We start from the raw sequence: 13,085 nt of genomic DNA on the forward strand, positions 1-13,085 counted from the left end.
GGGAAGTGTTTGGTTGGACAAACATCAAGTCTTTATGAAGGAAGAGAAAAAGTTTATAAATGAAAAGTCAGAGAAGAGTTTGGTTGGACAGTCAAGTCTTTATGAAGGAAGTGAAAAAGTTTATAAATGTAAAGTCAGAGAAGAGTTTGGTTGGACAATCGAGTCTTTATGAAGGAAGAGAAAAAGTTTGTAAATGTAAAGTCAGAGAAGAGTTTGGTTGGACAATCGAGTCTTTATGAAGGAAGTAGAAAAAGTTTATAAATGTAAAGTCAGGGAAGAGTTTGGTTGGACAATCAAGTCTTTATGAAGGAAGAGAAAAAGTTTGTAAATGTAAAGTCAGAGAAGAGTTTGGTTGGACAATCAAGTCTTAATGAAGGAAGAGAAAAAGTTTATAAATGAAAAGTCAGGGAAGAGTTTGGTTGGACAATCAAGTCTTTATGTCTTCTCTGACTTTACATTTATAAACTTTTTCTCTTCCTTGTTTGATTGGACAGTCAAGTCTTTATGAAGGAAGAGAAAAAGTTAATATGTCTAACTTCATTTCTTGTAGCAGTAGAAAATATTTGAAAGCTCAGCTGTCTTATAGTCAACAAAAATCAGCACCCTTTAAGGGCCAAACCTTGATCTTAACCTTTTGTGTACCTTGCTGTTAGACTTAATGATATTGGTCAGCTGTTTTTCATAAGCTATATTTGATTTGATTTCTAGTCATATCACCTAGCTTTCATATAGTTCTTTAAATCTGTCATTTTAACTTATGGTTTTTATCCATTCTTTTGACCTTTCTGACTTTACGAAGCCATTTAGATTTTATCTCCCTCTGCTATTATTTTCCTCTTTTTAGGAATATGCCTGACTTGAATTAAAAGCAGCTTATTTTTTAGATTTTCCTGTTAACATACTATTCCATTTCACTAATGATAAATCTTGTCTTGGCCATAAAACTGGCATTTTGAAAATTATAAAGTAAAGTTTATTTTATCTATCTTTTCTAATATTCTGAAATGCCAAAAAGTTGAGTTTTATCAACAGTAATGATAAGCAAAAACTGCTTATCTGGCTTGTTGGAAAGACAGGACAGTTGATACAGTATGTTTAACTCCTTATGTTTTGTTTGTGGGTCACGAATTTCTATATCTAATTACTTGTCACATCTTTTTCTTTAGTTTTTCTTAACTAGTTTAATTATAAGTAATAGTAAATTCACCTACATTTGATAGTGCATTAAGAACTCCTCCATTTTATTACCATTTTAATAAATGTGAAATAAAAAAAATTGAGTTAGTGCTGATAATTTTGTTGGATAGATTTAAAACACCAAGTGTTGTACATGTTTCTGGTTTCAAGGCTTAAAATATGATTCCTGTAACAAATAAACATACATCTTTGAAGGAAGGTGATAGACATGAAAAATTGATGTTTATAGGTGGTTGACATTTCTAGCTGATAATTTGTACTTTGTATAGCTCATGACAGGTATATATATATATATATATATATCATTTCAACTAACATTATATTTTGGTTACAATTAGTATTTCCCTCACCCTCCATCCTAACTTACACATGTTACATGTAAATCTGTGTAATATTTTAGACATCACTCAACGGAAAAGCAAAAGGAAGTTGAAATGTGGGAGGTACTATCCTGAAGATCTTGAATCTTTCACAATGTCTAACCAGTTTACGTGCAGTAGTGATGATGAACAAAGGTAAGATTTAAAGCATTTAAATATACATCTTATGAAGTATATTCTTGTTGGGTGTATAGGTTTTACTAAGAACTGACCCCTGGTTTGGTAAAATAAAATGAATAGAGGACAAAAAATAATAATAAAAGTATAAATGAGTATTTAGAAATTATATACTGGGCTAAAAAAAAGCTATCGTTGCTTTATTTTGGTGTGTACTTGTATTTGTGCTTTCTTTTGGTTGATAATTTTTCTGGCTTAATATGTAATTTAATTCATTGTTTTATGTATGTGGCTTTAAAAAGAGAGGGGTGGAAACTTTTATATTCTTTCAAAGTAGATAATGGTTGCTTTCGTAGCTACCTAATTGGTTAAAGCTGTAGACAAAACAACAGTTAAAGTATTGCACTTATTAGACCTGAAAGCAATATTTTAAATATTCTGTTCAGAGATGTTTACTTACCATTCTGCACAACAAAAAGGTATTACTTCGTTTCACTACTGTGAAGATTTTTGCATTTGTCAAAAGCCTTTAATGGAACTCTCCTTCCCTAAACATACTAACATGCATTGCATTAGCCTATGATGTAATTATCATTAGACTGTTGCCCTCTATAGGTGGGGTGGGTATAATTATCATTGGACTGTAGTCCTCTATAGGTGGGTATTTCTTGTGGATAACAAAGGCATGTTCTTTTCTCAGAACTGTTTGTCTTCAAATGTGTTCAAATTTGTTTTCATAATTGTGGGATTTGTGTGTTGCTTTTGTTCTTTAACTTGCAGTTAAGCCTTATTGTCTCTCTGATATTGTATGTATTCATATCTTCACTGTCAATCAGACTTACTGTTATTACTCTGTTAAAAGAAAAAAAAAAGTTTACATAGATCATTTTGACAAGATCACTTTCACAGATCTATATTTCTGCTACCACCTAGGTCCTGATACTCCACTTAAGAAGCCTACTCCTGCTGTTTTAAATGATACTTGAGGCACTCTGACAGTTGAAGTTACTGCCATTGTGCACCAGGTGTTGTTTCTTTTCTACCTTCTTTATCTTGGATCCAGGTTCCTCGACCTGTCTCTGTTGCTTCAACTGAGCCTGCCTCATCTTTTGCCAGTTCTGACAAACTGTTCCCACTGCCTGTTCCTTCTCTTCCTGATGAGGAACAGGTAACCCTACCTTCATCCTTTGTTGCTTTGATTATTGAGGTATGTGATATTCTTTCTCTTTCTTCAGTTGTTTTTAATGAGTCTTGAACTACATTGCATCATAAGCCTTCTTTTGATTGTCATCTTTTTCTTTTCTTCCCTGACATTTGTGTTTGTGGTGATACCTTTTTGGATCAGCTTTGCATAATCCATACAGTCTTCTTGTCCTCAATTTTGTGACATTTTTTCTATGTCTTAAGGCCAAGATTCTTCTTCTTTCCTTGAGGTAAGGACCTTGAATCTTTTCGTTTAGTTTGGAGATCCCCTCTTCTCATAATTTGTCGTGTACTTGTCCTTATCTGTTCATCTTCTTGCATTTACTGAATTTCTTTGTTATTCTTTACACTTCATCTCCTCTTTGGAACTCTTCATCGTAATCCCAACAACTCCACTAGGGACATTTGCTCCTACCTGTTTGCTACCTTGGCCTTGATTTTTTCTTCTGCAATATCCCAGTTTACTTGATTTGTTTGTTTTAAAGACTTGTTTGGTAGGGATGCCTTACATTAAGGTGTTCATTCCCCTCAGTCTTAACTCAAGAACCTCTGTCTGGATCCGTTTTTTCAAGACAAGGTCTTTGGAGGTGTTCCTTACACTTTGGAAACTCCAGTTGAGGCTGCTCATTAGCAGGGTTTTCTGATTACTTTGGTTTCCCAAATTTTCAGTCCAGGTTTCTAGGGCTCAAGAGTCACATGTAGTTGCTCCTCTCTTGTTCCTTATCTTGCTTTATGTTGACATTCCCCTCTCCTGGAGGGTTGGTCATTGTGGATTATGGAGGTGACTTGCTTCTGGAGCTGCCTCTTGGTTCTAGTATTGTTGAAGTTTGGCTGCCCCTCTTGGGACACTTCCGTATTTACTTTGCAGACAATCTTTGAGTTAGATAGGTGCTTTCTCACAGACTTCCCTGTTTTTTTTGCAGTCAACCTCTTTGGCTGTCTTAGTCTTGGTTTCTACTCATGTGCCTCTTGATACCTGGGGAGCCTCTTCCACCTTGGAGGATCTTTTTATGACAGCCTCAATTATTCAATTTTTACTATAAGATTTCCTGCTTTCATCTTCATGCATGGAATTTGTCTGGTCACTTGCATGAATGGAGGGCTTTTCTCACAGAGTATATCATTTTCTGGCTTGTTCTTGTATAGTCATCTGCCCTTGCACTTTATCAATGCAAATAGATGGTTTACCACTACTGATTTATTCCCCCACTCCCCTCCTTCAGGGCATCCTACTCTGCTTCATCTCACTTTGCTTTTTGAAAGCCATTTGTAAGGCTACTTTGTAAATGACCTTCCATCTCCTCCTTGGCCATTCTCCTTTCCTTTTTCTGGTTCTAACAGACTTTTTCTAAGCTTTTCTCTTCAATTTTCTTTCTTGTTTGGCCATTCTCCAGACCCTTATTCAAACTTTTAGCCACCTGTTCTATGTATTATCTTTCATTAAAGATTTCTTCTTGCTTGTGAGAGAAATCGATCAGACACTTTTCCCTTAGGTGCCTCTTTCACACTTTATCACAGGGATAGGTTGATTTTACTTTTGGATTGCTCCTTTCTCCCAAAGACTTAGGCTGGCTGGGAGGATGATCTGATGTTTTCTTCAATCACTTTCTCTTCCATTTGCTCTTTATATGATCATCACATCCTCTTTCGTCTTCTGCTGTTTGGGCAGTTTGTTGTTATCTCACTTGTATTACTCCCATATACAGTAATTATCATTCTGTTTTCTTCTCTGGACTTATCACCTTCTACTTTGACTCTTTGGATTAATTAACTCACAGAGCTTGTTTATACTACCAGTGTCAACATTATCATCCATCAGGTTTGTCTTCTCACGTCATCTCTAGCCTCTCACCGTCAGTGATCCCTAGATGAGATCTTGCAGGCACAGATTTGGAAGGCTCTTGATACATTTGTGTTACATTACTTATATCACATGGCGGTTCCATCTGTTTTTGATTTTTGTTGTCTTATAGTTGCCACTCGCCAGTTTTTCCAGAGGCTCTATTGAGGTGAGTATTAATAATTTTGCTATTGTTTTTTTTTATGGGTCTTTCATCACCATAATTATATGTTAAAGTATATTAACTAGAGATGATGGAACCCACCAAATGTCCAGTGATGCTTCACAGGGCATATTTTTCATTCTCAAAATACAAATAGAACAGGGAAGTGCAGTAAGCATTAAACCCATCTGCTTCTGCTCTGTGCATGCTGTTGAGATGTGGTTTAATGTAAGACTGCTTTGTCAGTGTGTATATATATTAAAATGGATAAATAGCTTACAAACTGTTGATTACATTAATTGTTAATAGCCGATTAAATCGGCACTATAAAACAATAATTGATTAATTATTGCATTACCGTTATCAGTCCTCGTTGTTTACTTATTGTCATAGCAGATAATGTCTGTGGTAGTAGCGTTGGGGGATATCCCATCTATCAGATGTTTTTGTGTTAAATTATATCTGTTTGAAAGTTTAAGAAATTTTCATCTATAACAGTAAACCTGGTAAACTTTGTTAGGTTTAGGGAGTACTGAGAATCTGCAGTTAGCTACTGGCTAGAAAGTCTGTCTCTTCAACATAAACAAATCCTTTTTATTTTCCAATAGCTAACTGCAGATTCTCAGTACTCCCTAAACCTAGAAAGTCTGTCTCTTCAATATAAACAAATCCTTTTTATTTAAATGTTTATTTTTGATGTGAAATATATAGGTCAAGTTTTTAGTAATTTGCTGTATGTGTCAACTTTTAAAAACAACTAAATAAAACAGCATTTTTTCCTACACAGTTTGAAAAATATCTAGAGCTTTTAATAAGATTTTTAAAACTTTATAGAGATAAATGTAGTGTTATTTTAAATATGCAAGTTTTTTGCATACATGTGACCTCTAGAAATAATAGTGAAACCCAAAGAGACAATTAAACTTGTTTTAAACATCTCTAAATGACATTATTTTAGTGTTTTTTTCTTTTTTAATTGTATCTTAGAACAAATATTTTACGTTAAAGTTTAATTCTAAGTGTATTATTCATGCCTGTTTTGATTGAAAGGTACTAGGAATATAGAAACAATTTTTAAACATTATTGTGAGCTTATTCACATGTAGAAAATATGTATAAATTGTTTATACAGCCCATATACTCTTATGTTTAAATAAACAGTAATGTTTGCCCATAACTTTCAAACTGGTGAACAGTCCTTTGTTAGTGGTTAGAAGGACTTGTAACAACCCCTGACGAAGAACTGTCCACCAGTCTGAAAGCTAAGGACTACATAAATCACATTTCCTCGTGTGCCAGGCCTACAGTGTTAATAAAGCTGCCCAAGTCTGCTCATTGGGCACATCGTATATGCATGAAGTATTTGCTTTATGGTTCGTGTATGATGTTTTGGTAGTGTTGCATGTGGAGAGGGCTACAGCTAATGTTCTACTGGAAACATTTTTTTATTCTTAGCCTTCTGAACATATTACATTGTCTAAAGAGTACTTTTAACCTTCATTTGAATGTCATTTAACTTTGATGGATCTATTTTTGTTAGAATGTATATCACAAAAAAGTTTTTTTTACTAAACTACAGATAAATGTAATTTCTATTATATGTTTTATAACTTTTTTAAAATAAACTTTGTTATTCTTTAGTGTGTGTTTGACTGCTAGCTGTAGGAAGAATATGTGACTTAAAAATTACAGAAAGCTATATGCTATATATAAATTAAAGATCTGTTTAGTTAATGGCAGTATTAGCATAAACCATGATCTCTGTATTGGTTCATGTGTGGGGTATTCCACATGCTGCACTGTAAAATTGTAATGACTAAGTGTTAAGAACTTTAAAGTACATGGAGAGCTTAGACTTAAAACACGGTATATACCATTCTCAACAAAACTGAGCTGCCAATGGTGTTGTATGGATGGTGTTCACTGTTACGTAAAAGGAAGATCCTAAAAAAAATATTTTACTTTTTAATGTAAATATTTAATGTAAATGTTCATATTTTACTTTTTAATATGTGTTTTGTGGGATGAGGATGAGAAATATAGGTTTATAAGAAAGACAAGTAGATATGTTAGCATTCTGGTAAAGTCATTTGTTTCTAGAAATTCCACATTCATGATGGTTAAATGGTTAGTTGTAAAAGTGTTTTTGGTTATTCAGAATGTTGTTAGATTTTTCACAATATAAAAATAACCAGAATTTGTTTTGATTTTCAGAAAGACCTTACTTCTCATAACTGTTAATGCTTTAAAAAAAAACTTCTTCCACTATTGTGATTCAGATCAACAAAAATGTTACGTCTGGTTAGTAGACCACCAACTGTTAATATCTAAACAAATATTCACAGGTGCTGACTTTTACGAAACATGGTCTATGGACCACCTACTGTGGATGTCTAAACACAAGTTAAAAACAGTAAACTGTTACAAAACAATGGATGTAGACCACCTACTGTGGATGTCTAAACACAAGTTAAAAACAGTAAACTGTTACAAAACAAGGGCTGTATACCACCTACTGTGGATGTCTGAACACAAGTTCAAAACAGTAAACTGTTACAAAACAAGGGCTGTAGACCACCTACTGTGGATATCTGAACACATGTTCAAAACAAGAAAATTGTCACAAAACAAGGGCTGTAAACCACCTACTGTGGATGTCTAAACACAAGTTCAAAACAGTAAACTGTTACAAAACAATGGATGTAGACCACCTACTGTGTATATTTAAAGAGATTGTGCTATATAAAACAGGTTGTCTGTAGAGCTGTTTATTGACATGTTTTCCTTGCCTGATGCTGAAGTTGTATTATTCTGAACTGCTAGACAAGTGTTGTTTTTTTTCTGTGCTTGCTTATAAAGCGTACACAAACCAAACTTAAATGAATGTGCATGTTAAGGAAGCTATTGATTGAAAAGCAATTAGCAAGAAACGGATTAACTGTTACACAAAACTTATAACATTTTTAAACTGACTGAAATTTATATTATATGACTTTGAAGTTAGTGAAGTATAGGTACATCTAAGCCTTTATGTGAACAATCTTGGTGTGTGTGTGTCAGCTCACAACTGGACTGGTGAACAGCTGGATCGATTGTAACTAAATCTGACAGTCTCAACTAGCAACATAGGGGACATCATATAACTGAGTTATTTATTAGATGAACTAAAATAACTATAGTTTGAATATTATCAAAAGAAATTGTGGTGTGAGTATACAAATACATGTATATCCAGATTTTGAAAGCTGAGTTTTTCTGTAACTTCAAAGAGATAAGAGAAAGTGTGGTTTTTCAAAAATTTGTACTACAGCATATAGTTTGGTAGTTTGTGACCCATGTTATTTTAACATAACGCACATAAATTTATAATTAATATTGCATGTGTCTTTCTTTCTGGATACAAATCACAGGATTATATTTTATACATTGAACTTTCCTTGTTCTAGTCATAGGTATGACAATGGAATTCGACGTCTTCATAAGCGTAGGATGCACAATGAAGTGGAAAGAAGGTGTAAGGATAAAATTAATTCCTGGATTCTCAAAATTGGAGAATTACTTCCTGACAGAGATTCAAAGAGACAGGTGATATTAATATTCATTGTAAAGACAAATGTATTACACACTGTACTTTGTAAAATGTTAATATTAGTTGTAGGGACAAATGTATTACACACTGTACTACAACTAATATTAACATTTTACAAAATTTGTCCCGTATTACATACTGTACTACAACTAATATTAACATTTTACAAAATTTGTCCCGTATTACACACTGTACTTTGTAAATAAAGGCTGATAGTTTGTAAGTGCTTTCTTTGTCATTCATATATAAGGGAAAGACAGTTGTCCGTATCATTTAATGAAATTATATGTTTATAGTACAATGTCAAAAATGTTTTACATTTGTGAAAAAGAATATAGAAAGTTATAGTTTGGGATAAGGATTTCATCGAATTGGAAAATCATTTATAACAAGTAGTTTTAAATACCTGTAACCACTGTATTAAGTAGACTGAGAAAAACTGAAACATTGATAATAAAGAGTACTAAAATAGACAGACTATGTGGTTGCTTCAGGCTTCTTCCTTGTTAGTCAGTTTTCACAGGCACATTCGACAAATGTTAGTACATTATGGTAAGCATTCTATAATTTCCAACCTGTTTTAAGTGATAGAGAAGATTAGATATTAAGAGGACTTAAAATTATTTTATTTTTACTTTAATTTGAACAAGTAAAACAGCATCCTTGTTTTTGTATTTAGCAGTTTTCAGACAACCCTTGTTTGAACATTATAAAAGACTTAATCTGTGTTTATATATAAAGCAAAGCTGTGCATCTGTCTTATTGTGAGGAACTAACTGAACCAGTTTTGATTAAGTTTAGAGGAACTCTATAGAACTGCAGAAGTCAAGCTTAGATTAATGGTCTTGAGTTAGGTAGGTATTTAAGTTATACTGCCTTGAGCTGCGAATTAGGGCTCAACTGTATGAGGGGGTCAGTAGGAAAATCATAAAGCTAAGCCAAATTAAAGTAATGTTTAATGCTAGTTACTTGTAATGACTGATAAAAATACTTTTTAACTAAGGCTTTATATGCAGCAAGCTAACTGCTTTGATGAACTATGTTATGGAACAAAAGGCTTCTTCATCAGTGTGTGTGTGGTGGGGGGGGGGGTTGTGCAAGAAATGAGGTGTAATTCATGGTGCTGTTATTCACTTACTTTACTGATAATCCATAATGGGCCAGTTCAGAATGAGATGATTTAAATTTATCATCTGTCTTATAGTGATTTTCGTCTGAGTGTTTTCTTAACACGTTGTGTGTCACAAGATTAGGCATTCAACATCATGAAAATTTGTTGCCCTCTGGTGTTGATTAATGTTAGGAGACCTTGTTGATGTTAGTCATAGTGTTTTGTGATTATTATTACACATGTAAAATATTTCATCAAAATGAAAAACCTCTATGTTTACTTACATGTTTTAAACAAGAAAGACCTTAATATAGCAAAAGCTGATTAAGCTGTAAACGTAAAGATAATAAATTATATAGGAAAGTGGACATTTATTGTTTAGACTTATAAATTTCAGAATGTAAAATCAAGCCTTATACCCAGCTTAGATAATATCCGCAGATAATTTTTTAATTAAATGTTTTAATGAACTTCAATCAAATAGTATTTAAATATGAATAATAATAGTCTCGATTGAATGTGTAGAAGAGTTCAAAATATATAAAATTTATATTTTCTTAACCCTTTCAATTCATATTATACAAAAAAAAATAAACACTAACGTAGTAAGATTCATTTGTTCTTTTTATTTTTAGGGGAGAATCTTGATAACCATTTAGAAAAATGGCTTATAGAACTTGAAACTACAGAAAATATTTAGTTTTGACAGATTTTAGAGTGTACTTTCACAAACATCTTTGAAATAGTTATATCTGACAAAGTTTTTTAACATTGTAGTTTGTGTGATTTGGAATACAGTTCCAATTAGACTTCCATAGAGCTAATGCATTCAGAATCGTAGCACTAGCGAACAATGTAAGTGTTCTATAAGTACTGGACTACTGTCCCCTCTTGAACATTGTCCCCTATTCTACATATTGTTCATGTACCAATATTATCCCTTATTCTACATGTTGTACATGTACCACAATATTATCCCTTATTCTACATGTTGTACATGTATTAGAACACTGTCCCTTATTCTACATGTTGTGCATGTACCGGAATATTATCCCCTATTCTACATGTACCAGAATATTATCCTCTCTTCTACATGTTGTACATGTATCAGAATATTATCCCCTCTTCTACATGTTGTACATGTATTATAATATTACCTTCTGGAGTAAATTGTATGCATGTATCAGGATATATTCTGGTGTCAATGTTGTGCATGTATTATAATATTACCTTCTGGAGTAAATTGTATACATGTATCAGGATATATTCTGGTGTCAATGTTGTGCGTGTATTATAATATTACTTCTGGAGTAAATTGTATACATGTATCAGGATATATTCTGGTGTCAATGTTGTACATGTATTATAATATTACTTTCTGGAGTAAATTATATACATGTATCAGGATATATTCTGGTGTCAATGTTGTGCGTGTATTATAATATTATTCTTGGTATGATTGTAATGTATAAAGCAGTTTCAGTAACAATATTGATGGTGTGGTTTCAAAAGTTGATCCTAAATTAACATTCTTAACAAACTCTTAAAAACTTCTGTCATATTCTAAATCTCCTAATCATGGTTTACATCTCTGTTGTGGATTTTACAGTAGAAAGTATTAGTATTTTACAATAGAAAGTATTAGTATTTTACAATAGAAAGTATTAGTATTTTACAATAGAAAGTATTAGTATTTTACAATAGAAAGTATTAGTATTTTACAGTAGAAAGTATTAGTATTTTACAGTAGAAAGTATTAGTATTTTACAATAGAAAGTATTAGTATTTTTATTGTGTGTATGTAATAATACTATGTGTGTAAATATATATATATATATTTGTAAATGTGAAAACTTTTTTTCATATATTTTGCAACTTGCAGACATTTTCAATGTTTACATGAGAATGAATAACTTTCCAAAGATTCGGTGGTTCTTATTTCTTCCGTAAACGTAACATTTTCACCACTAAGGATATGTTTTCTTCAAGAAAATAAAATAACAAGACCTTAATTATTTTTATAGTAAACGTCTAGAGAAATATGACTAATTGTATAGTCCAAGTTACTCTTTCCGTACCTAAAGAGTAAAGAGTAAAATAATCCTGGAGTCTAAAACAATTTTTTTCTTTTGTTGGGAACATTAGCGAACATGAATTGTTATTCTTATGTTTTTACTTACTCAGTTTAAATAATTAGTGGAAAATATAATATTATTCATGAAATATTTAATTGATATGTAATTTGTTACTTTTGGTTACCTTTACATATTACATATTATATTGTAGCCATAGTGAAGTGTTTTCTTTTTGACAAATTTTAACATCATATTTTACACGGTTTCTTAGCGACCAAAAAATAGAAGAAAAAATTTTTAATTTTCTCGTGAAATGAGATTGAAGAAATTAAAAGAAATACAAGGTAGTTTTAATGAATTGTAGTATATTGAATCTTAAATTTCCAAAACCACTGAATTAAAATTAATGACTATATATATGTGTGTACAGACTGTAGAAGGTAATTCTAATAGATTGTAGTGTATTGGTTCTAAATTTCACAACCCTACGTGAAACTGGATTAAAGGAATTAAAAAAATAGATAAATTTTATGATGATAGAACTAATGAATTGTAATATATTCAATTTTAGTTTCACAAATCCTTCAGATGTAATTTTAAAAGAACGATAAACCAATTTAGTGTATATATATATACAAGCTTATTTATCTTCTTGAATTTGTCGTTTTTGTGCTCCAAAATAAACATAGTTTAAATTCTTTATAGAGTAAAAATGGAATTTTAGAAAAAGCTGTCGAGTATATTGACTACCTTCAAAAAGCCAATGAAAAGCTTCTAATGGATAAGTGTACTGACGTACAAGGTAGGTCATTGGAACATTTTATTCTTTCTGTTTGCTCGTACGATATAAAAGTCTAATCTAGAGACAGTTCGTGTCTGTCTTGATATGTGTAGATGTCTGTACGTAGAGATTTATATGGTATTTGACCAAATATTTAGCATATTATCAGCTTTTATTAGACAATCTAACCAAACAAAGAATCCAAATACTTGTGCAGTTTTTATTGAACTGACCATCTGTTTTTAATAAATAAAACAATGTCCTTAAATGAACTTTTATGGAGAAAACTTTAATGTACACCTTTTGAGGTTGTTATAGTTTTAATTGCAAGAAGAAAATACACCATTTCACAACAGCTTTAGAAATCTCCTTTATTTATTTTCAACTACTTTAATTCCTGCAGTTTAAAAAAAAACAGGTTATTGTGTTTTTCATTCTAAGATCCACACGATGTACCAAAACATAAAAGTTAAATATAAGCGAACATGTATTTTTCTATCCAAGATCCACACGATGTACCAAAACATAAAAGTTAAATATAAGCGAACATGTATTTTTCTATCCAAGATCCACACGATGTACCAAAACATAAAAGTTAAATATAAGCGAACATGTATTTTTTCTATCTA

General features: G+C 31.9%; 1 protein-coding gene across 1 annotated transcript in view; it reads left to right on the forward strand.

Annotated features, from left to right (window-relative positions):
• LOC106472539 overlaps positions 1-13,085 on the forward strand; it is a 21,356-nt gene that overhangs the window by 5,230 nt on the left and 3,041 nt on the right. Inside the window, exons 2-4 of the mRNA XM_022401105.1 lie at positions 1,598-1,712; positions 8,347-8,485; positions 12,381-12,477. Coding sequence (XP_022256813.1) covers positions 1,672-1,712; positions 8,347-8,485; positions 12,381-12,477 — 277 coding nt within the window. The 5' untranslated portion in view covers positions 1,598-1,671. The remainder of the gene's footprint in view (positions 1-1,597; positions 1,713-8,346; positions 8,486-12,380; positions 12,478-13,085) is intronic.

This window comes from Limulus polyphemus, unplaced genomic scaffold (assembly GCF_000517525.1).
Source record: "Limulus polyphemus unplaced genomic scaffold, Limulus_polyphemus-2.1.2 Scaffold5412, whole genome shotgun sequence".
Classification (NCBI taxonomy): domain Eukaryota; kingdom Metazoa; phylum Arthropoda; class Merostomata; order Xiphosura; family Limulidae; genus Limulus; species Limulus polyphemus.